This window comes from Dysidea avara, chromosome 15 (genome assembly GCF_963678975.1).
Source record: "Dysidea avara chromosome 15, odDysAvar1.4, whole genome shotgun sequence".
In the NCBI taxonomy this organism is placed as follows: Eukaryota; Metazoa; Porifera; class Demospongiae; order Dictyoceratida; family Dysideidae; genus Dysidea; species Dysidea avara.
This window is the reverse complement of record NC_089286.1, coordinates 349,983-374,199: the sequence shown is the minus strand read 5'-3', so window position 1 is coordinate 374,199 and position 24,217 is coordinate 349,983. Positions and strand designations below refer to the sequence as shown.

The window sequence follows — 24,217 nt, the reverse complement described above, 5'->3', positions numbered from 1 at the left end:
AAAATTACTTCAACCTTCTTTAGTAGTGGTTTAACTAATCTAATTGTTGGATACTTTTCTCCACTCATTATCTCAGTACCATCATTAAAAAGCCTTTAGTACCACAATCATCTCTTCAGATACAGATATCTCTGCATCTGTTGGCATCAAATGTTGATCATCACGACAACTACTCTCTAGTAGTGCAGCACAAATAGCCTGTTATTGTTCTACAAACCGAGCTAGCATATCAAGGTGCTACCCCAACGGGTTACACAATCATTAATCAATTGATGACACTCAATACCCAGCTTCTCATGAAGCTTTGACATGGCTTTAGTGGATCTGTGAATGTGGCCAACAAGCTTATGGACTCTAGCTAATGCCCTTGAAACCTGATTTAAATCAAAGCATTTCTTTACTGCCATATTTAAAGTGTGCCCAATACAAGGCATATGAAGAAATTCTAAAAGCTCAATAGCCTTGACTATGTTAGTACCATTATCAGTGGTGGCAGCTATGACCTTCTCTACAATGCCATAATCAAACAAGATGTCTGTGACAACCTTCTTGATGTTCCCTGCAGTGTGCTCCATAGGTACTGCTACAGTGGCCAAATAAACACTATGCAGAACCCATTCACTGTCAATGAAATGGGTGGTCAGTGTCAGGTAACCTTTTACTTGATACTGAGATGTCCACAAGTCAGTCGTTGCACATTGAAATTGACCAGAAGAAACCACATCATGTACCTTTTGCTTCATCTCTACATAAATCTAGGGTATCTCAGTTTGCGTAAAATAAGTGCGACTGGGGACAACAAATCACGGTTCAGCAACAGCCATCAAATAACGAAATCTGTTTCCTTCAACCACTGACAAAGGCTGCATGTCTTGATAAATAAACTTCGCTGTTGCTTCTACCAGTCGCTTATGTTGAAAAGTTGTTTTGTCTAGTGGCTGAAGCATCCGTTGATTCTCAGCCATTGGTGATTGCCTCATCATAGGTTTGGGTTTGCTGGAGCCATTGCCACTTTGCGACAACTTGTTAGGGTGTACCTCCATGTATTCTTCTTTGTGGTGTCGCTCTAAATGGGTGTACAAATTAGTAGTATTGTTCTTATATGGTATCTCTCTTTTTGAGGTGCAGAGGTGACAAATAATTGCTGTTTTCGTCCTTGCCGCCCTGTGTCCATTTCCGGGGAACCCAAAATAGTTCCACACAAGAGTTTTTGCTCTCGAATTCGGAACTATTTCAACAATACTCTCTGTCGTACTGCTTGACGTTTGCCTGGTAGTATGGTCACCTGCACTTGTCGCCATTTTCTAATCAACATTCTATGCACGTGCTGTAAATGTGAGATTACAGCTATATGGTTAACGCCTCGATTAAAGTGACTTCGACTCGAGCTCGATATGCTACAGTGTGAGACAGCTAGAGTGCTAGATATACTTAGTACACTACATTTATAAATACGTAGTTATGCTTTTGAATCAAATCTTTTATGCAATGGATTGCAATATATTTGTAACGCACAATATATTGCAATACGCGATATATCGATATCCACCATCTGTCATATTGTATTGTATTGCAGTAGAAAATATTGCCATATATTGTTGCACCCCTAGTGACTACTACACTATACTTTATAACAGCACACCAAATATGCTTTCAGATTCATTCTCAGAGTGGTTAATATGAAAACTTTTCCCAGGGTAAAATTGCAAATGCAACCTTTAAATGCTCTCAGATTCAGTATCAGATCAACTAATATTTAAAAATCTGCTAGGGTACATATACAACCATAGTTAACATGCAAGATGCCCTGCCCACCCCCCATGAGCGAGGGGGAAAGCTAAGCAAGGACCCGGCTCGCTTGCTTGTATGCCACCCAACCGCCCCCGAGCACTTTGTGCAAGCGAGCCAGGCTCCTTGCACTTTTCCCTGTAAGAGTTAACACATGTATATATCTACCAAGACGTACCTTAAATCAGCATGCTTACTTATACTCAGGTTAGCCCACTACGCCAACTTTGGAGTGACAGAGGGCAACTGAAGAATCATTGGGCGAATTATTTGATTAGTCGTGCAGCTGGCAGTATGTGGTACAGAATTTGTGACATTTTTGTAGTAGGAACCCCACAAGTGTACAACAGCGATGTGAGGTAGGCAAGCATTACATCAATGACATTGAAAGCCCACAAGTGTGCAACAGCTATGTGAGGTAGGCCTTTATATAGTGGTAGTATTTGGAACCCACATGTGAACAACAGTTATGTAAGGTAGGTAAGCAATTGTGCAAGCTGCAGCAGCAGCATTGGGAGCTCACATGTGCACAACAGCAATGTGGGGTAGGCCGCAGCATTAGGACCTCACAAGTGTACAACAGCTATGTGGGGTAGGCCGCAGTTTTGGGAGCCCTGCATGTGTACAACCGCATTTGTGGGGTAGGACGCAGTTTTGTTTTTGCAACACTATAATAGTAGGCTGCAGCTGCAGCATTGGTAGCCCCACATGTGTACAACAGCTATGCAGGGTAGGAAAAGGGAGACGTATCAAGCGGTTATAATAGCATACATGGTAAATTTGAAGCCCCACGCAACTAACTAACTGGCTTGTGCCTTGGTAAGCAACACATTGCACCCAATTTTTCCCTAGATTAATAGATTTATTTTGTTTTGTAAATGGGGTTGCCCCCTGTCACTACCCATGTCTAAATGATTCATCGGTATATGCATACAGTATTGTGATGCCAGACCAATACAATAACATGATCAATGATGAATTACCAGGGGTAATGTAGTACAATAGTGAGGTAAATAATATAACAAAGATGAACACAATAATAAAATGCAAACTAGTGTAGGAAGGCTCGCAAAGGGAAGGTAGATGTACTTGTTGGGAATATTAGTACTTGATGACCTTTACGGAAAGGATCAGTCTTTGATTGGTGTAGTTTGGTAGCGATCTTATCAGTATGGGTGATGTCTGACCACCTGAGATTAAGGTACTCGCTTGCCCTCAGGAAGACATAAAATGCCAATGTAAAAGTAGACCACAGCATTCTTTTCTCCGCCAGCGAGAAGTGGGATTGTCCAAGTTCACGTTTTAGTGTATGGAGAATGTTGATTGTAATCGGTAAGCAAGTGCGGCATCTGTCACCTTGCATGCGGCGTATGCCCCTACAAACTAGTTGCAAGAGTGGATCATTAGTTGGGTCACTGAAACCCTCCTCAATGTGCCATAGACGGATACCAGACAAATATATCTTCAAGGTCTTGTGAGATACATACTGTGATTTGCTTGCACAAAAATACTGTAAAGTTAGAGATGATGCTGGCAGTGGTGAGCAGACGTAGTGGGTGCAGAAGTGTCGAAAGGCAGACATACCTGATTGGTATGAGCGTCAGGTTGAGGCGGCAACTCCATGATGACGGCATTTCAGGAGGCGTTGGTGAATGATTGGAGAGGCCAGGCAGGGATGGGGTCTGGAGCTTGCTTCGTCACTGGGGTGAGCTGGAAAAACTTTGTCATCTGGAAACAAGACAATGCATCGGCTATATTATTGTGAGCACCAGGTATATGCATCACACACACATTAATATTGTTCTGTGCCGCTCTAAAGTACAGTAGACGCACTAGAGCCATAATATGGAGGTCACGAGTAGTTCCCGTTTCCTATATATCCACTACTGCCTGGTTATCACAATGAAAACTGATTTTTTGTCTGATTCAGTGAGTGCCCCAGCTGTGGACTGTGAGGAGTATTGCGAATAGTTCCTTCCAGGCTATGTTCATAAGGTGTTGTGCTGGGACCACCTACGCTGCAGCCACTTGCCCAACCAATAAGCGCCCCATCCCTGTGTGCCAGAAGCATCTGTATAAAGTTGCATTAAATCGCTATGAAGCCAGTTGGACTGCAGGATTAGGCTCTTCCCTGACCACTGTGGTAAAAAGTCCAGCCACCACTGAAGATCAAGTTTTGCTTCAGCGGTCAAGGGGAGATGGTAGTGAAGCTTTGGTACCATTGTGCTTAAATCCATGAGCCTACGTAGGAAAATGCGGCCAGCTGGTAAGACTTTGCAGCAGAATTTCCAATTAAGGAGAGTAAGGCACGCTTCGTGCAATTACTGCAGTATCTAAGGTGAACCAGTTCTGAAAGTAGAGCCTGCTTTTGTTCTTGTGTTGTGCTAGCTTCCATTGTAGTCGTATCGAGCAGGATGCCCAGGAATGTTAATGATGTAGAAGGGCCTTCTACTTTAGATGACTTCACTGGTGCATTAATTTTTTTGCAAAGGGAAAGCATTGCTTTTAAATTGTTCATGCAGTTGTCAGTGTTGGCACCTCCGGCAGTGAAAAAATCGTCCCAAGTAGTGAAGCAAGTGTTTTACTCCATAATTATGATGCAGTACCCAGTGGATTGCATCCAACAGATGATTGAATAAAAAGGGGGCCGATCTTAAGCCAAATGGGAGGCAGGTGTCAACATAAAAGTACTGGCGCCACTGAATACCTAGGAGGATCTAGTCCTCCGGGCAAACTGGAATCAGTCTGAAGGCATCTTTTAGGACTATTTTACTAAGAAGAGCATTGGGGCCAAGTTTTTTAGTAATACTATATGCGTTGTCAATGGTGCAGTAGGTTAAGGAGTAAGAGCCAGGGTCTATATAATCATTTATACTGTGCGGTGCAGGAGCAGAGATGGTATATAACTCGCCACCCTCCATCATGTTTGGGTACAAGGCCTAGACCAGATGTGCGAAAATTGGGTAAGGGGGGTGTCTGGAATGGGCCAAGAATAGACCATTTCATTTTTCATGGAAGTATGCATTAACTTTGTAAGGATTCGTTAATTGCCTATACATCACGTCTGGAGTACAGTTTTCCGTAAAAATACTCCAACCTCCATAGGCGCATGTACATTTTTGGGTTTTTAAAAAAATCGCTAGTTGCAAAATCGTACCGTATGTTTCTAAACATTGTACACAGACAAATAGACAGAAGCCTACTCTACTTGTTAGTGGTAGTCTGGTGTTGATAGAGCGAATCGTGTCGGAGTGGTGTTGCGATATTCTCTTTTGAACTAGTAATCTGACATCACAATAAAATTTTTATGACCTGTCAGCAGCATGCTTAATTAATTAGTGATAAACATTGTTTTTAACAGCATTCCTAGCGCAATGTCAGAGGGCAAACCAGTCATCGATGTTGATGGTTCGTACTTGTATCGGAAGCATCAGAGATTAAGTACTACATTCACTTTGACTAGTCTGCCAGGAGCTCCAGTTGCTGGGTGGGAGTCTGTGTCTGCTGAAAATTGTGAAGAAATGGGTAAAAAAACACCCCCTGTCATGCCAGGTACAGTGTATGTAGCATGTAATATAGGCATGCACAATAAAATTTTATTTATAGGACTACTGTACACCTACATGGCTAAATGTACCGGGAATGAGTCTAAGGGTCATGGAGCTTTCCGTGCATTACAGGGTGGATTCAGCCATTGGGCTTCTGGGAGATTAAAGTACCGTGAAGTTAACTGCAAACAGCCATTGTTTTGTCATGTACAGTGCTCTATGATTCCATCTATGAAAGATGGACTATACCATGTTTATGTTCTACTAGCTGTGGAAGGAGAGGTGTGTAGTATTAAGAAAGCCAACTGTGAATGTGCTGCTGGGTATGTGTGTAATTTGAAGCATTGATCAGTTTAAATACACTTGTTGTTCCCCATAGAAAATCTGCTACCTGCACTCACGTGTCCGGACTACTTCATGCATTGGTATCTCTGGCTCCAGCTAATTTTCAAACACCTGCAGCATATTCAAGTGATGATGAGGAGGTACCACTACCTATTGTAACATTTATTTTATCGTTGGTTTTGTAATTAGTTAGGCTAGGTTTATTCAATGATGTAATGAATGGTGTAATGCTGTCACGTGTGTGTTTAGGTTATCAGTTGAAGCGATTAACACGTTTGAGTGGTTTGAAGTGCTAAGTGGCGTGAATATCGTTGGCTTGTTCCAGTTCATTTTGTTGAGAGGTTGTCAATTAGTACCAATTCCGTGACAAGTGGCACCCAACGTGGGGCACGAAGCTCACTGAAGCCCCCTATACGCAGAATCCTTGTGCCGGGGCATTTAAATGGCACCAGTAGAGGTGAAGTACTGATAAGACTGAACTGTGTATTCTCTTAGTTTTATTTTTAGATTCATTCACGCCGTAGAGATCGAGAGCAAGCATGAGTGAAAACTTGGATCGATTGAAGACCGTTAGAGGATCACACCGTGGAGTCGTAACGAAGCTAACTAAAGAAACCGACACTCTAGCGGCCACAGAACCACTAACCACTGAACAGATCGACCGTTTAACCGTGATACGACAACAGTTAAATGCTAAGGAACAGACATTACAGACCCTTAATCGTGATATCTTGAACCTGTGTTCATTGTAAGAAATTGAAACAGAGGTAAATGACGCTGAAACTGTGGTAGCCAAGATAATGGACTATAAGCGTCGAATTGACGTAGCCTTACAGCCGCCGTCTGCCGCACCCCACACAGTCAGTACCACCCCAGCTGTTGTTGCATCACCACCTGGAGCTGTTACAAAAACGCGTCTACCCAAATTGAGTTTGGCTAAGTTCAAAGGTGATGTCATTGGGTGGGTATCCTTTTGGGATTCATATAAGTCTGCAGTTCACGAAAACAGCAAAATATCAAAAATTGACAAGTTCAATTACCTGCATTCTTTGCTTGAGGGTGCTGCTGCCTTAACTATTCAAGGGCTCAGTCTAACAGAAGCCAACTATGATTCAGCTGTAGAATTATTGAAGAAGAGATTTGGCAACACTAAATAGATTATTGCTACCCATATGGAAGAAATCTTCAGGCTTCCTGCTTGTATTGGAGATCGTGCCCAGCCTTTGAGACGGTTATATGACAAGATGATGGTTCACATACGTGGGTTGAAATCCCTGGGCATTGAGACTACCCAGTATGGCAGTGTGCTTATTCCTGTCCTCATGTCCAAACTACCAGATGGAGTACGTCTAGAGAGAATCGAGAGGAAACCTGGGAGATTAATCACCAAGTCAAGACTTGGACTGTCACCCATCAGAGAGGAGAAGCTCAATCTCAACACCTTCAGTGATAGTAAGTTTAAAACGCAAATTTGTGATGTTGTTAGAGTGTATTAGCGGAAACCTGGGAGTGAGAACTTGTATTGTATTAATGCATTAAGCTTTTGAACTAGGGTAGTTGGAAAAGGCGGATATGGTCGGACGCGGACGCGGACAATTTCAAAGTAAAACTTTATATCTGCATAAATTTCTTACTTACTTTCTTTCTTTGTATACACAGGTCTCCACTTCCAGAACCAGATGACCTGACAATGTCTCAACATAATAACGCCTATTAAAATGCATATATTATAAGAAGCGTTTACAAGCGCATGTGAGACGTGCGCTACGTTCGACAGTGGCCACCCATGTCTAGAGCAGTGTTCTCCACGAACTGATAGGGATTAATAAAGCTTGACTAAACTCTGTCGCCCTTTTGCATGAGAAGGGGTGGACCGCCGCCAGATTAGCTAGTAGGGGGCGGCCAATAGTTTCTTTTTAGGCCACTCCAAATACCTGTTTCCCGTCCTCAGGCATATTTGCACGCGGGCGGGCGGTCCATTTTCATTGAGATTGGCAGCTTTTCAAGCGATTATTTGACTGGCAAAGCTGTGTCAGAAAATAGCTATAAAAAGCCATCCCACCAAGTGAAGTTTGTGCCTTGATAGCACTGCTGACAGTGTTTCAAGATGGCCTTTACTAAACCGGTCAGTATGCAAGAATAACCGGAATTAGTGGAAGAATACGGAATATTTAGCTGACTAATCATATGCGGGCGGGCGGCCGGAAACAGGTACACTAGTATAATTGTAGTGTCCTTAAACTCTGCCATGTACGCCCACCTATGTTATGAACGACCTGACTTCCTAAAAAACTGCTCACGAGAACACAGTATTAACTTGGAAAAAAACATCTGTTAACACATGTACAAGTATTCAAGTAACACCAACCAGTACAAGAACTATTAAGTGTGCAAAAATTTAACTGGCTATATATCAAAAATAGCCAATACAAAACACTCTTACAATTGTGCAAACTAATACACTTACAAAACCAAGTTAAAATCATTTTTGAGAAGATCCTTGTGTTCAACTTGCAGTTGTGATTTCACATCATCTGGTATTATAACACAGCTGGCATCAAAGTCAGCAAAGTGTGGTAATATACAACTTCCTCTAACATGGTAATAGACATTTCTTTTTTCCTTTGATTGTTCATACACCCCAGATCTAGGATTATTGAACAAGACAAATTCTTTATGACCAAAAATTATATCATCGGGAGGAGGTAGAGGTCTTTTATCTTGATCTCTTTCTATTTTACCTTTACATCCATTACAACGTGATACATTTCCAAACACAAAAACCAACCAAAATGGGGTCTCCACTAATTGACACTGAATTAATGTGGGTTGACTTGCTGATGACAACTGTGTGGGGTACAGCACTGAACTAGCTGGTGTAAGCTGAGGGGAATACTGCACAGGTAACAACTGTGGTGGGGGATAATGACATGTGGGTATCTGGGATGGTGCATGTATCAACGGTGGTGGGGAATTACAGCCACCATAAACAACATTAGTATTAGTTATACTAGCATTCTGTCTCAGTACCAGCATGGAATCAGTAGTTGGCCCAGTCACCAATGGGCTCCACTGGTTGTGGACAGTATACCCACATGGAAGAGTTGGATCAACACATGCTTGTGAAGGAAGACGTGATGTAGGCTGTTGTGAAGGCAATTCAGATAACACTTCTTTCTGCACTTGAGAACCTCTTCTCTGCCATTCCATGTTTGACTCTTCTGCTCGGTGAACTACATCTTTAATTTGTTGTGCCTGCTTCTTAGTGACTCCTCGTCGCAATGGTTTTTTCCCAGCTGTTTTAGATTTTCCATGCTCAGAAAGAGCAGTAAAATTAGGTGGGTGAGACTGATTTTGATGCCATTTAAGAAAACTGTTTAAAGACTTCTCTGTAATGGCAAGAGCCAAGGAGTGTGCGCATATTTTCATTGACTTGTAAGACAGGCACTTGTCATCACAAGCTATACCACCAGACTCTGACAATTTCACATAATGAGGCCGTTCACTGCTGTAACTTTTGATCATCCATGCATTTTCACTACCTGGGGCTTTAACAATTGCACTATCATCTATTGACAGGTCCTGAGCCTTTTCCCACATACCATCTTTTATGCTACTGGGAATTTGCAATGTATTTAATGGATTTTCAACAACACTGCACTTATTAGAACTCACTTCAACTGCGGCCTTCATAAAACGGTTAATTTTTCGCTGACGTTGATCAAGAGTCATTTTAAACCATGTGGAAGATTCAACCTGAAGATAACGGTAATCTTCTTTAAGCCTATATTCACCTGTACCAATCAGGGATCGTTCTACTTCACGCTTCTGTTCCTCAAACAATGTTTTCATCTTGTTCACAAAATCAGGAAGCTCTGACTTCTTATGCTCAACTTCATCTTTTAAAATTTTATTTTTTGATTCAACTTCATTCGTGTAATACGGCAAAGGCGGGGATCCTAAACCAGCCTTAGTACGGCAATTTGGAAGCATGTACTTTGCAATAATATCTCGGCAATGCTTGACAAACCAGGTATAGAAAAATGGTGGAGAATTGTAAGGACGTTCTAATTCATCCCAACGGGGCTCAAATTTTGAAAGCTGGTCATTGAGTTCTTCACTCGATGCTGCGTCAACAAGACCATGCTCGAGTTGGGAAGGACTTCCCAAAACATCTTTTATTATTTCAGATCTCAAAGAAGAAGGAATATTTAATTCTTGAAGTTTGCGGTCAATGTTCCCTTTAAAATGCAAAAAACACCTCACATGCTGGGCAACAGGGAAAGATGTCATAAAGGCATTTTCCAAAGCCAATTCACCATCAGTACCAAATGCCTTAATGGAGCTAAGCTGTGGCCTTTGGCCAACTAAGGCTGAACTAAAGAAGTGGTATGAGGCAAAATCCTTACATACATGAACAAACAAAGGACCTAACAAAGTAGGTGACTTTCCAGGAACACTTTTGAGCTCAAGCAGTAAGTGCTGATAGGTTGTGACGGTGACATCAAATTTACCTAAATTAAACGTGGGATCAACACCGAATACACAATGCCTCTCACCAGTACAGAAACGCACTAAATCATTAAGAGTATAATCAAAAGCTAAAATCATCATGGGAAAAGGCGCAGCATTCACTGTCCTCACAAAGGGATCTTTGCATCTCTGCCCTTCTCCTTCTTTACACATGTACATAACTGCATACAGTGGATCATGGTCTTCTTTGCCTACACCTTTTCTCCTTGCGTCACTGATTTGTTGTCTACCACGGGGAAGAGAACTGGCACTTGATGCCTCCAAGATTCCACCTGCCTCACTGTTAAGATATTTTAGTGCACGTTTAGCTGTAGATTGCTTTGCTTTTTCCTTAATCTTGCACATAGTGCTTGGCTTTGTTCTAACATATGGCTGCTGAGAATGAGCATTTCCATGAGGAGCGAATATCAAACTGTGGGGTCCATTTTTGAAATAATATTGAACAAAGGCGAGATTAAGAGTGTCACCATCACAATCTACAAAACAGAAAAAGTGAATACTACTTATAATACACATGCATATATAATGGCACATATATATAATGAGCAAGCACAATAGTAATACAACCTGAAATTTTTAACAAACAAAAAGTTGGCATCACTTAAAAGTCAAATGAAAAATATCACAATCAAGTGTTTTCTGGGAAGTAACATGGAGTTAGAATAATACTAAGAGTGAAACATTATCTTCTATAATTGAAACATTATCTCCTATAATAACAGACAAAAACTCATTCCAAACAGCTCAACCACTGTATACACTAGATGTTATACATAGCGATGTATGCTATACTAGGCAAAGCAATATGCTATAGCTGATACAGAGATTTCTGTTACTATTGGTGGGATGCAATACCGTGGCTAAAGTGATATACAATGAAAATAACTAGGCCACTGTGTAATAAAATAATAGACCACACCATAATACATTTAAACAGTTTTATTGCTACATAAAGTACTTCATGTAGTACTACTGCTTTGTGTTGGTAAAGTCAATTAATTATTTTATAAACAATTGTAGTGGTGAGTTCTGAGAAGCAGCAATGGGACAAACAGGGGAACATAACTTGAAATTTACTGGTTGAATACAAGGAAATCGTGCATGGATCCCAGGCTGTGTCTCAGGTACATGCCAAGACTGCAAGCCGTCTGTTGATAAAATCACCATTTTGTCTAGCATTTAAGTGTAGTAATAAGCTATGATGGCTGCTCATATAGGCTATCTGTAGCCTCCCCACAAGTCCTTACAGGATAGTTACTAATAAGTAAATCTAGAGGAGGTAGGACATGCATGCATGCCGCTTGCTTCAATATATTTCTATTTAGAATTTAATTCACACGAGTGCCAATAGTTGTAGTACAGACCATGCAGCAAACATTGGAATTCACAAGGGCTCAGTAGATAGCACTTCACATTAAGCTTCAAGAAAATGTACTTTATTTTGAAAGAGCCCCTCCCCTGTTGGACATGTAAAAGTAATTTTTCCTCATTTTACCAGGAAATCCAGGAATAAGGTACATAACTTTGAAGTTCGTGTATGGCACTATCTAAAAAAATCCACCAGGCCTAACTGAATTCAATTGATGGTCAGTATTGTATTTAAGGTTCACGCGATAGTAACATGCAATTGAAGTAAGCAGAATTCAACAAGTGTCCTACCTCCTCTAGAGTAAATCAACTTGGTAACCATCTATACTAGCAGAGTAATCCAGACTAATCTTAGGAACATGCACTAAATTTATGAGTGCTTTATTGTTGTAAGTTTGTTAATAGAGGTGAAACCACCACACACAACAAGAAACATTAATTAATGATCTTCAGTCTGGCTTGACTGCATGATCTATTAAAAATTAAATGTATAGTTCCTCTGTCTATGTTTATCAGTACATCAGATGTAGGCATCAAATCTATCTAATTGTTTTGGATCAGTACACCCCTAATATAGATGTTAATGGGATGATCATGAGCTAGCTTATTTTGTGAATTGAACCGAAAACCCCGACACAATTGTACAAGCTCAATTTTATAATATAAAACACAGGTTACAGTTGGAAAAATACATTCCATATTATTGGTCTCACAGTAAAATAAGAGTTATAAAGTTTTCATTTCATTGTAGTAGACCCATACAAGCACAAATTATGGGAGTATTGATTTCGTAGAATGCATGTTGGGTTCATTATATCGTTAGTTGTTTTTAAAAAGTTTTTTTAATTTAAAAAAAGGTACTAAAGATGCTAAACCATAATAAAGACCAGTGTCCTTTGAATACAGTGTCACTCCCCTTAGTAGCAGTTTATTTAATTAAACAGGGTAGTGTCTCTATGGTGATACTTGTTTACTGGGAACTACCTGGTTGCTATAGATGCAAATATGTACACTATGTACAAGACCCATGTGAAGGGGGAGATAAACAGCAAGTGTCAATACTAAAAACCTGGGCACAAAACCAGTCAAACTGGTTATAGGCACTCAGGTAATCTTTAACCACATAATTACACCCTCCCTAAGCTGATTTTTATTTATTTTCTACAGGGCTGTTCTTCCATACAACATACAACACAACAAGTACAATACACATAATAAACTAATAATACTTAAAATACAATAGGTGATTATAAAGAGTGGACACAAAGTTGTGCTCAGGAAAAATTTATTAAGGAAGTTGATCCCATCACTTTGCTTCCTGATAGGAAAAAAGCTTGTCAACATTAATAGCACATGTTAAAGGCCACCAGAATTGACCAAGTATGTTGAGAACCAAACATTTAGTAAACTAACCATTCCTGGTTCATAACACATAATATGTGCAGTACAGAATTAAATGATCTACAGGAAGCCAACCAAGGTCATGCAGTATGATGGGCAGACACATGCTGGAAATGGCCAACTTAAAAGCACCCCCAACCACAGAAGAAACCTTAGTAGTTACTTTGTAAGTAGTGTAGGTCCACTAATAAACAGAGTTAGGGGTGTTACTCTTACCACAGAATCAAGTCTTAAGCTTTTCAGAACACAAACTCGTACCTGTACCTGAATACAAGGAATTTCAGTTCCGTTTGAAAATTATACTGCTTGCGTGATGACGTTGACAAGTTTAAATCATGAATTTGTCATCACGGAAAAACCATAGCTTTAAAACGGAACAAATTCCTGGTACCACATTCACAATCAGCTGACCTTGAAGAACTATGATTAACCGCTTAACATCAGGGCTAACTTTTAGTGTATAATAATGTCTCCACACCAGGTAGCAATTAGGGTCTTGTACTTTGTCATCAAGAGACGACACAAAACCATTTTCATCCACTAACATCCACTTCTTTCTACTGCCACCCCACTTCCATACTCCCATATCATCACAGGTTATATCACCGGGGGAGTTCAATTCATTCAGATCGACAACAAAAGTAGCATTTGTATCCACAAGCAAAGGGAACTCTCGAGCAAATGGCGGACTCTTGTAGGTTACTAAGCAGAACAGTCACACACTCTTCAGTCGGCATTATGTTGCTGGGTTGTGCATACACTGGTAGCTCTTTGATGTTGTGCAACATAGAAATCTTAGAGCTATGCTTTAAAGCTGGTTTAACTCTATATCAAGTACCATAAATACAGGGCACTTTCACGTATTATCCTTGTGCTTACTTTACTGGAGATTTACTTGTGTCTATTACTTTCACTTTCCGAGTTAGAACACTGGAGATAAAAAGTAATAATGATAGAGTTAGTATTTAATACTATAGAATAGTCACATACCCACTAAATTCTTGTTCACTTTGTTGTGATTCTACTGATGTAATTATAACATCACTACTGCTTCCAGAATCGCTGTCATCATAAACCCTATAAAACAAGGAAAACTGAAAATTGCATCACACGTTTTTGTACAGATTTGCTACAGGCTGACTAATAGCCATCTTAACAAACAAAAGTTACCGGTATGTGGCCTCCCAAGCTAAGCTTCAACTACAAGACCACAACGCAGCATGCGTTGGCAAGATACAGTAGCTAGTTAATACAAAATGACTTACAGTTTACAGCGCTTTGCTTCATTTCCTAATTCAGCATCAGAATCTTCTTCACTCTGACTGGACAGCCTATGAAGACATCGTACAGCATAAATCGACTACCTCATTTTACACGTAACTTACAATTGCTGTAAGTTAGATTTGTGGCTTCCGAGGTGGCTTCTGGTAACGCCGGCGCTAAACAGTTTCGCAGCCGGTAGGTCTTCTTCACTAGAACTGTCGTCCCTGTCGCACATTGATAGATCACTAACCACAGATAAAATACCCCGAAACACACCGAACACACATACACTAATAGTACTTTTACTCGATTAATTTTTCTGATTTTTAGTTATCAAAGTCAGCACGTGATCAACTTCTGTGTCTGGCGCTTTGTGGTGGTCACACATACTCGCGCATACAGTAAGCGCTTCTTAAATACTTTGTAAATAAGCACTATGCTGAGACATCTGGGCCTGGGAGTGGAGACCTGTATGCAAAGAAGGTGAGCATGACATTTATACAGTTGTAAAATTGTATGTTGATATTGTCCGCGTCCGTGTCCGTGTCCGACCATATCCGCCCTTTCCAACTACCCTTTGAACTATATGCTCTGCACAGCCCAGTCCTGTTGACCTTAGTGCTTACCCCGTGTTGAATGAGCTCGAATTGGCTGATTGTCAGCTCTCACCAGGTCAAAACCACATTGATATTCTTGTAGGCTCAGACTTCTATTGGTTCCTTGTGACAGGGGAGATCATTCGTACTGAAAGGGGACTTATAGCTGTTCGTAGTACATTGGGTTGGCTTATATCAGGACCTGCTGAAACTGCTGTTACTGAGGAGTTGGCCCATACTCATTCCAATCTTGCTATTAGTTATTTTAATGAATCGAGTTCTTCTGAATCCCAGGATGACCAACTTGTCACTGTTCTTAAGAAATTTTGGGAAGTTGATACTCTTGGTATTGAATGTATTGAGAATGCCCCTTCAGATGACATTTTTCTACAAGGGTTGAAATTTAAGGACAATCGCTATGAGGTAGGCTTACCTTGGGTAGGGGACCATGTTAAGGTTTCTGATAATCGTGATCCTTGTTTTAGTTGTTTGAAATTACAAACAGGGCCTAACCTTATTCCCAGATTATTTGACGTTATGGTACGATTTCGTAGTCATTTGATAGCATTAACTGCAGATATAGAGAAGGCCTTTCTCATGATTGGCATTAGTGAGTCTGACAGAGACATATTGCGTTTTCTTTGGTTCAAGGACCCTCACCGTGAAGATAGTGAAGTTGTTCAATATAGATTTACCCATTTAGTTTTTGGGCTGCGACCATCACCAGCCATTCTAGGAGCTGTAATTGCTCACCACACTCATAAGTACCATGACAGTCAGCCTGAACTGTGCTAGTGTATAGAGCGGTCCTTAAACCTCCATATTTCTTGCAATCAATCAACTCCTTAATAGATTGACACACAAAGGTTGAACTTGTGGAGACCAAGGAAAGGGTTATGTTCTTTACCATCTCCATCTGTGCTTCAGACTGACAGGTACAGCTACCCCGTTACCTTTAACTGTTTTACCACTGCCCACCTGCAGTTTTGCACTTCTTCTCATAGCTCCACAGCTCGACGCAGCCCCTCATTTCACAGCTACGCCCCCCCCCCCCCCAAAAAAATAACGAAACAAACACTCGACCGGATACCAACGAACCCCACCCCATCCCGAGCAAACTCAAGGTACTTCCACAAACATATAAATAGTTTAACAACCACAACATCTCAATAATTACATTTATTGCTTCAAGACCTACAACATTGTTTTAAGTTTTCCATTAGCAGTCCTGCTCTTCACAACCACCCCCTTTCTCCCCATCCACAACCTCCAGTAGAGCAGAGACACTAATTGTCCATTAGGCCCCCTTTTTTCCTTTCTTTTTTGACCTGTTAGAACATATGAATGTTTCCACCCCTACAAATAAAACAAAACAATATTTTTAACTACCATTCTAGTAACACTACGTACCAAACAATAACCACAACACACACACACAAATTGTTTATTTTGGTTTTTATTTTTGTTTTTCTCTACATCTCTGGGCATCGTCCCATTTACTTCAACAAGTGATTTTTCTACACCTACAATGCTAGGTGATATACACCTTGTTGGTACTGTTACCTGACGAGACCCAAGTAGGGTGAAACACTGTGTTGTGACTTTAAGTGCCAATATACTGCCAGTGTACACATTCGTGACACTGCCAGCAAATCTTATCACATTGACTACAGTTACACTACACCACACTACACACACACACACAAACACACACTATATTATTTACACCCCAAATAAAAATATTTTCTCCACCATGCCCAAAGCAGGATGAGCCACTAACACTATGACCTGTCTGACGACAAAATACTTGATGAAGACTTCCTCAGACGTGTAGATCTGTCAGTAGTACCGGATGTGTCCGTAATACCGGAGTCCCAGCCTGCCCAGAACAACTTTTTCCCGGAAGAAGGCAAACGCCGCCTCCATGCTCTCCTGGAGCTTAAAAAACCCACACCATCTCCCAGGTTCGAGGCCACCACCCCCTCTATAAACAACAACATGTGTACTGCTGGGACCCAAGGGTCCTCTGCTTCTTTGTTTGGTGTAGCTTCACCTGAGGATGAGGCGAAAGCCCTACTGAAATCCTTAGCTACCAACCTAAGGAAAGCCCAGATGGAGAGTCAAGACCATCGTGACCTCTCACAACCTCCAATCCTTACTACAAGAGAGCAGGACACCCAAGGGATGTACCATCAGCACCCCCCTGGGCCTACCAGAGCCCATTGATCCGGAAATCCAAACACAGTGGCAAGCAGCTCAAAACCAATGCAGCATAGAGCTAACTAAGATCCTATTTAACCATCACAATGGACTGGAACAACAAATCCTACAAAAGGCGAAGGGACTGGCTGATCAAGCCCACAATGACATCGTGCTCAAATACAGAGAAACTGTACTGAGCATTGAACAACAACTACTAGATCTCACAACGTTCATCAGAAATGATGCAGAAAGGGCCATCCTGAATAGAATAAACAAAAAAGCCAGACCAGTGGAAGATGAGACCAGACTCCCCCGCCCAGAAGAGGCCAAAAAACCCATCAACTCCCTCCAAAAGGAGGGAGCGATGTCACCAACACCCTTACAGGTAGGTCCAGGATTGCCCGGACAAGTCCTTTAGTCTAAAATTGTCCTTTACAATGTGTAGACACTAAAGGACATCCAAAGGAAGTCCTTGTATTCACCTATAGCATCCCAAGTCCAAGTAGTCCCTGTACACTAAAAGACATCCCAAAACATGTACAGTTTCTGTATATTAACCTCTAGTATCCCAAGTCAAAGTAGTTCCTGGAACACTAAAGGACATCCCAATACAGTCCTTGTGTCTCTCACCGATATATAGTGTCCCAAGTTCTAATAGTCCCTGGAAGACCTGGGACAGTAAAGAACATTCCAAGACAGTACCTGTATATTCACCTCTAGTGTCCCAGGTGCAAGTAGTCCCTGCAAGACCTGGGACACTAAAGGACATCCCAAGACAGTCCCTGAATATTCACCTGTAGTGTCCCAGGTGCAAGTAGTCCCTGCAAGACCTGGGACACTAAAGGACATCCCAAGACAGTCCCTGAATATTCACCTGTAGTGTCCCAGGTGCAAGTAGTCCCTGCAAGACCTGGGACACCAAAGGACATCCCAAGTCAGTCCCTGTGTATTCACCAGTATATACAGTAGTGTCCCAAGTCCCAACTAACTAGTCCCTGCTTGACTTGGGACACTAAAGGACACCTCAAGACAGTAAATGATCTATATCAAGACCATCCTCAATTAATCTGCATAGTTCATTTAAGATAGGGATATGTAATGTATTCTTACACGTCCCCAATGGTCCTTTTTATCCTAAGACATGTTGAGAATTCCTCAAGTGTCCTTGTCATAAAGACCCTCTCTAGTCCCAGTCCCCAATGGTCCTTTTGTGTCCTAGGACATGTTGAGAATTCCTCAAGTGTCCTTGTTGTAAAGACCCTCTCTAGTCCCAGTCCCCAATGGTCCTTTTGTATCCTAGGACATGTTGAGAATTCCTCAAGTGTCCTTGTTGTAAGACCCTCAGTCCCCAATGGTCCTTTTGTATCCTAGGACATGTTGAGAATTCCTCAAGTGTCCTTGTTGTAAAGACCCTCTCTAGTCCCAGTCCCCAATGGTCCTTTTGTATCCTAGGACATGTTGAGAATTCCTCGAGTGTCCTTGTTGTAAAGACCCTCTCTAGTCCCAGTCCCCAATGGTCCTTTTGTATCCTAGGACATGTTCAGAATTTTTCTAGTGTCCTGGTGTAAAGACCCTCTCTAGTCCCAGTCTATAGTGAACATTCTGCAAGTGCCATTACTCTCTGTATTATGAGTCTCCTTGTATCCAAAAACATGCATGTTGGGATTTCTTGACTGACCTTGTTGTAAAGACTCTCCAATCCTCAATGATCATACTTTTACCCTTAATGAGCATTAATGTACTGACGTAGTATTAGGTCATATACAATTTATTCAGCATGCGTAATGACAAGTTGTCTAGATCAATAAGCTTTTAAAGTAATTTGCTTGCTACTAGAACAGCTAGTTCAAATGTGCTAAGATCTACAATACCAATCATGATATAATGGCAACTTCAGTCCAACTTCCTAGGAGATCTTCTTGGAGTGCACATCCCATCCTCCATATCCTGGATAAGTCTCTTACGTTTCATTCCTATGCCCCTGTGGAAAATGTAAAGCAGTTATAACCAAATATGTTTGTCAAATTCATGTAAAACAAGGAAACGTGTAGTAATCAAGCTTGAGCCACACACACACATGCATGCACACAAACTATCTTGAACTGCAAATACACATACATTAACACATTTTTTTAGTTAAGTACTTACTTACACATGATACTTACATTGGCAAAATTTCATCTTGGACAAGGGTATGTTCATATTGTGGCAATGAAGTACCTACTTTAGATAGTTTCTTTACAAAACACATCTTTTCTTCCTTGTCACTAGGTACTAATGCCTTCTCAAACTCGTAGTGCTAGAAAATTATAGTCATCACAAACAGATTACAATACAGTTGATCCCTACTGTATATTATAAGGTAAATGATGGTGATCTTGTTTGCGTTTACCATATTGTAAACAAATGCATGTGACATGTTTACTGTTGAAGCTACAGAAACGAAACAAAGATTTGTGAACTCTCCATGAGCAGGCGAATAAGATGGTATGTAGTTTTAATTGATTTGAGTCTTCCTTCTTATGCATGCTTGTGTAAACAAGTCGGGTTTTTGCTGAGACAGTCACTAGTATATTTCAGGTGTAGTCTCTATACCACCCTTGTTTCAGTACTTCTTATTTCTTTGATCCATTAAAATTCCTTGTGTATACCTATTGCATGCATGCAAATGTACACATGTACGTGCATTCTTCTAACCGTAGCTGAGCCTTTGCTGCCACTAAGCTCAATGACTTTTCCTAACCCTTCATTCTCCAAGTAATAAATGCCTTTACTGCACCATGCTTATTTCCCTTGTTTCTAAACTTCTTCATAGCTAATAGTGGCTTCAAATGCAATTTTTTGCCAGGCAGCATCAAACAAAACAATGCGGTAGACTTTGTGCAGTCTGTATCTTGATTGGAAGATGATGACTGTTCTAGGCTATTGACTTCCTCCTCCTCCTCATTATCATAATCATCATCTATAATGTTAACAAGCACACATATAAACAATTAATTATGCCATAAAACCATGCATATATGTTGCAAAAGTAAACTATTTGCCAGCAATTTATAGCTGGTCTCGTATATAACAGGAAAGTTTAGATTGAACAACTATTTTGCTTAGCAAAACCCCTCAGTGATTCAATGAAGGCCTATATACAAAGGAATTCTTCACTTTTTCTTCACCAAATTTGCTTACTGTTTCATATGACATTTTTGGTAATTGCTTTTCAAATAGTAAACAGCTGCAGGATGACAGTGGGCTCATACGTCTGATCTACTTAATAAATTTTCCTTAAAGTTGTGTGTATAAATTTATGTGTGTTTGCATGTATGTCCATAACTGTGTGATCAAGTACACTGCTTCCATTGTACATGAAGGGTACTAGCAATAGCATAGGACTTCAATTTGTTAAAGCCCATACCAGAGAAAAAAAACATAATCCAGCCTAGGGGAATAGCATTTCAGCTCAAAACATGAATTACCCAAGACAGGTACTTTCTTAAACACAGTGTTGCTTTAGATATTGAGTGTTTCTTAATTTATTAGAGAAATTATTACAAATTCATTTCTATTAGAGTCAACTACACATTTCATTTAGCACATTTTCTGATATAGTCTACCATTTTGAATGATAGTTAGACATCAACAAAAAAAAAGATTTATGCACTTGAGTTACCCAAAAGCCCTGCTTGTGGCACTTGAACAAAACAAGGGTGCTACAATAGAGTGTGAGGGCTTTTATATTATGCAGAACTCTGTGTTTTGAAATCAGATCGTACTACCTTCACAGCTACTTGTTGTAGTATAAGAAATGTAATATTAATTGTAAGAACCAAGCAAGTCCATTGCACCTCCCTCTGGTCAATACAACTTTTACTGTCTCTATTTGTTGCCAGTGTTACAGGTGCATAATTACCTTTTTTTGTATTGCCATGGATCTATTGAGATGAAAAAAGAGATCTAAAGGATTTATATTCCTGTAAGTAGCAATGAAATTCAAGTATTTTATCTTGCTGTGGTGTAAGTTAATTTGAGCAAATTTTCTACCAGATGCACACTCTTTGATACCGAAGATCACAACATTATGCTTTCATAGATCATCGTCTGAAATGTCTTGAGAAAGATCGTTGTTTTGAGGTTGCAAAGCATTAGCAGCAGGATTTGTAGTTGGAGGATGTGCTGTAGAGTTTTGGGAAGGTAAACAGGACAAAACAGAATTTAATGAGTCTTTTAATTGCTTAATTTTGGCTGCTTGGTTAGCCAAAACACAGAAATGGCTCAGATTCATCTGAGGTGTTGGAGATTTCGGCAAAAATATGAGCTGATAGACCTGCACAACATCTGTGCATCCAGCCTTGACACCAAGATAGGTCTAGGACATCTAGGACTGGAAGAGTATTTGCCAAGACGTACAGTGTGACGTATGGCACTTCCAGAAGTTCTTGAAGTGTCAATAGCAGAGCAATCATCTAACACCTTACAAAAATCATGCTTTACTCTTTTCTAGTTTGTCAGTATTGATCAATACCCAACTTATATACTTTCAAAGCATAACAAAAGTGAAGAAAGGTCCCATATTTGATAGCCAGTACCCCTTCCTAATTTACATAGTTAAACAGCAACAATATTTTAAAAGTGCAATTTTTAAAGTCACATTTTTGCACTTAACTACATAATATTATATTACCATACAATACAGGTGTACTGGGGTGGTGGAGATGGGAGGGGGGGCAAGGGGGGCTGTAGCTCTGTCAAAAGGATTATGGTATGGAAGGGTTTAGCCACCCTAAAATTATCCATGGCTGTCATTGAGAGCCTAGTTCAATAGCATCAACAATTCGAGATACTCTAATGGAGCAGTCACAGTATTCTTCAGAGGAGCAGTGTAGCAAGCTACGTATGTAGTTGTAAATAAGGAGATATAGTTGGTGGGCAGCTCTTGTCAGTAGGTAGTTACCTTTTTTTGGTCTTCTACTTACAACTAGGCCATGGCAACACCAAGCTAGACCCCCAGCCCCTCCTAAACAAAGGTGTCTCCACCGTCCTGCAGGTGTATGATGTCTCACCTGCACATTGTACTTCATCACTTAATTGGCTCCTACCAGAGGTGTATAAAGAGTGTTGAATAGATGTCTTGACAAAGTTGATTGCAGCTTGAATGTCTTCTTCATTGATCTTTATGTTATCATTTTCCTTAATGCCATCTTCCTCATTAGCTTTGTCGATTTCCTCATTATCATCATCAGTATTGCCATCACCATTAGTCTTCTCAATGTCTTCGTCACCATTAACATCATTGTTACCATCATTGTCCCGGAAAATACCAAAAAGGATGTGAAAAATTACTGCCACTCTTAGCACCTGTCCACGACTTTTGCTGAGTATGCCTATACAATTAATGCATGGGACCTCATTTATATGCAAATGATGCACCTGCTATACACACTTATAATTTTAGAAAAGAACAAGGTACTGAGGTAGTGAATTAAACATTAACACATATCAACAGCACACATACTTTGATTTTGTATACATTTTCTGAGTTCAAAACAAGAGTTTGAAATTGAGTACCCATTTTTAAAACTTGTTAAATCATCTTCTAAGCACCAGTAGTTATTTAAAGCATGTGAACGTCAAATGAATAAGAGTACTATTATTTCCATACAATACTGAATGGAAAATACTGCACTGCATATGGAAAACACAGCACTGTTGATCACATGTGTAACATTTTAAATCACCATAAGTAGCCAAAATGATGCTATCTGTTTGTTTTATGATCAAACGTGTACTATATAGACACTTACTGATTGCGTGATGGCCGAAAACTGACACAGTTATAGTCTACAAAATGAACGCTCTGAACAAAGACGACCAGAAAATGCTTTAAGCACTGCCACACTCATGCAACATAGGGAAAGTAACACTTTTGTGTGATCTTGAGCCGAATAATACAGCCTCTCGCCCACACCTTTTGTGAGATTCTACAGTATCAGTCTTGAGGTGATGTTGTCTATAGCAAGCATGACTCCTCCGCCACGAGACTGTCGATCGTTTCTATAAATGACATAACCAGTTGGCAAGATTTTGTCGTTTAAAATGTAGTCCTTAAGCCAGGTTTCAGTAATAGCTATAATCTGGAAATCAGAACTATACACATAATGCTGAAAATTGTTCAGTTTATTAACTAGACTACGAGCATTCCAAAGACAGAAAGGTACTGTACCATGGTCTTGACAACAGTGACCACCCTGAGCTAGTCAGGTGGAATTCATGGTTTCAGTGCCTGTATGTGAACTTTGGTCTGGGGGAGAGGCACTAGCAGATCTGCTTTGACTGTTAAGTACTGGAGAAAATGACTCAATATTTACAGCATTAGAATCCTTTTGAACCCTACCATCAATAACACTAGTAAATATCTTTCCATTTAGAAAAAATGTTACTCCCTCTGATTCTAATTGATTCCAGTCGCAACCATTCTGTATAAGTTGCCACCTTTCTTTCAGGAGCAGAGATTAAATTTGTCTGACTTGAAGTGGTAAGTCAGGTTCCTTCAGGGCATTGCTTTTTATTGCCATACAGTAATTGTTTGCTCTTGATGATACATACAGTGTACTACACAATTAGAGTTACAATGTAAATTAGAACCTGAAAGCATTTCATCTAATCCAGCTATCTTTTTCAGCATCATTTGTACTTCATCATAGTATGCTGCAAACTTATCTGTAGACTGCAGTTCAAAGATGCAGTCTGGCAGCTCCTTTTGCGATTCACTGGGTTTCCTCCACAACTTTGCCAGATTGGTCACTTTTACTCTAGGGTGAATTTATATGATGATTTGGCCATTCCGTTTCCGGTTTCCATTTCCACTGTCTCCAATTTCCCACTTTATTCTGTGTGAATGTCAAGAGAATCAAAGGTACATGTAGAATCAGTTTTAATGCCATCAGTATGAATTACGCAAACTTCTTGTTTTTTTGGAATAAACTGAAACACATGGATGATGTACAAAATGGAACCATTGTCTTGTTAAAGAATATACACCCAGTCACCCACTTAGCACCTCAATGCTGTGTGCAAAATTTGTGACCACGCCTGTAACAAAAGGCATGTGGGCACAAACTATATACACCCAAGCACAACAAGTCATATCTCAGTACTCGAGTAGAGTAACTTGTACTATAT

The 24,217-nt window shown here is 40.3% G+C and overlaps 3 protein-coding genes across 3 annotated transcripts; 2 read left to right on the top strand and 1 right to left on the bottom strand.

Moving 5' to 3' along the window:
* Positions 1-6,220: 6,220 nt before the first annotated feature.
* LOC136245922 (uncharacterized) lies at positions 6,221-6,838 on the top strand. The gene is made up of 2 exons (XM_066037373.1): positions 6,221-6,404; positions 6,447-6,838. Exons 1-2 carry the CDS (start codon positions 6,221-6,223, stop codon positions 6,836-6,838), a joined length of 576 nt encoding a protein of 191 aa, XP_065893445.1.
* A 3,035-nt stretch (positions 6,839-9,873) lies between these two features.
* LOC136246116 (uncharacterized) lies at positions 9,874-14,618 on the bottom strand. Its single transcript, XM_066037583.1, has 7 exons — positions 14,547-14,618; positions 14,369-14,491; positions 14,249-14,314; positions 13,974-14,060; positions 13,863-13,913; positions 13,395-13,808; positions 9,874-10,690 (listed from the first exon to the last, which is right to left on the bottom strand). The coding sequence occupies exons 2-6, from the start codon at positions 14,479-14,481 to the stop codon at positions 13,604-13,606; spliced, it is 522 nt and encodes a 173-aa protein (XP_065893655.1). The 5' UTR covers positions 14,482-14,491; positions 14,547-14,618; the 3' UTR covers positions 9,874-10,690; positions 13,395-13,603.
* A 64-nt stretch (positions 14,619-14,682) lies between these two features.
* LOC136245920 (uncharacterized) lies at positions 14,683-15,637 on the top strand. Its single transcript, XM_066037372.1, has 2 exons — positions 14,683-14,729; positions 14,866-15,637. Exons 1-2 carry the CDS (start codon positions 14,683-14,685, stop codon positions 15,635-15,637), a joined length of 819 nt encoding a protein of 272 aa, XP_065893444.1.
* Positions 15,638-24,217: the final 8,580 nt, after the last annotated feature.

What these genes read in the sequence shown, in the direction of transcription:
- LOC136245922 (XM_066037373.1), top strand. Translation starts at nt 6,221, where the DNA reads ATGAGTGAAAACTTGGATCGATTGAAGACCGTTAGAGGATCACACCGT. An exon ending in GACATTACAGACCCTTAATC is followed by an intron (nt 6,405 to 6,446) that starts GTGATATCTTGA and finishes AAATTGAAACAG; the next exon opens with AGGTAAATGACGCTGAAACT.
- LOC136246116 (XM_066037583.1), bottom strand. Translation starts at nt 14,481, where the DNA reads ATGTGCGACAGGGACGACAGTTCTAGTGAAGAAGACCTACCGGCTGCG. An exon ending in GAAGCAAAGCGCTGTAAACT is followed by an intron (nt 14,061 to 14,248) that starts GTAAGTCATTTT and finishes CTTGTTTTATAG; the next exon opens with GGTTTATGATGACAGCGATT. An exon ending in AGTGAACAAGAATTTAGTGG is followed by an intron (nt 13,914 to 13,973) that starts GTATGTGACTAT and finishes TTTTATCTCCAG; the next exon opens with TGTTCTAACTCGGAAAGTGA.
- LOC136245920 (XM_066037372.1), top strand. Translation starts at nt 14,683, where the DNA reads ATGCTGAGACATCTGGGCCTGGGAGTGGAGACCTGTATGCAAAGAAG. An exon ending in GAGACCTGTATGCAAAGAAG is followed by an intron (nt 14,730 to 14,865) that starts GTGAGCATGACA and finishes TGTTGACCTTAG; the next exon opens with TGCTTACCCCGTGTTGAATG.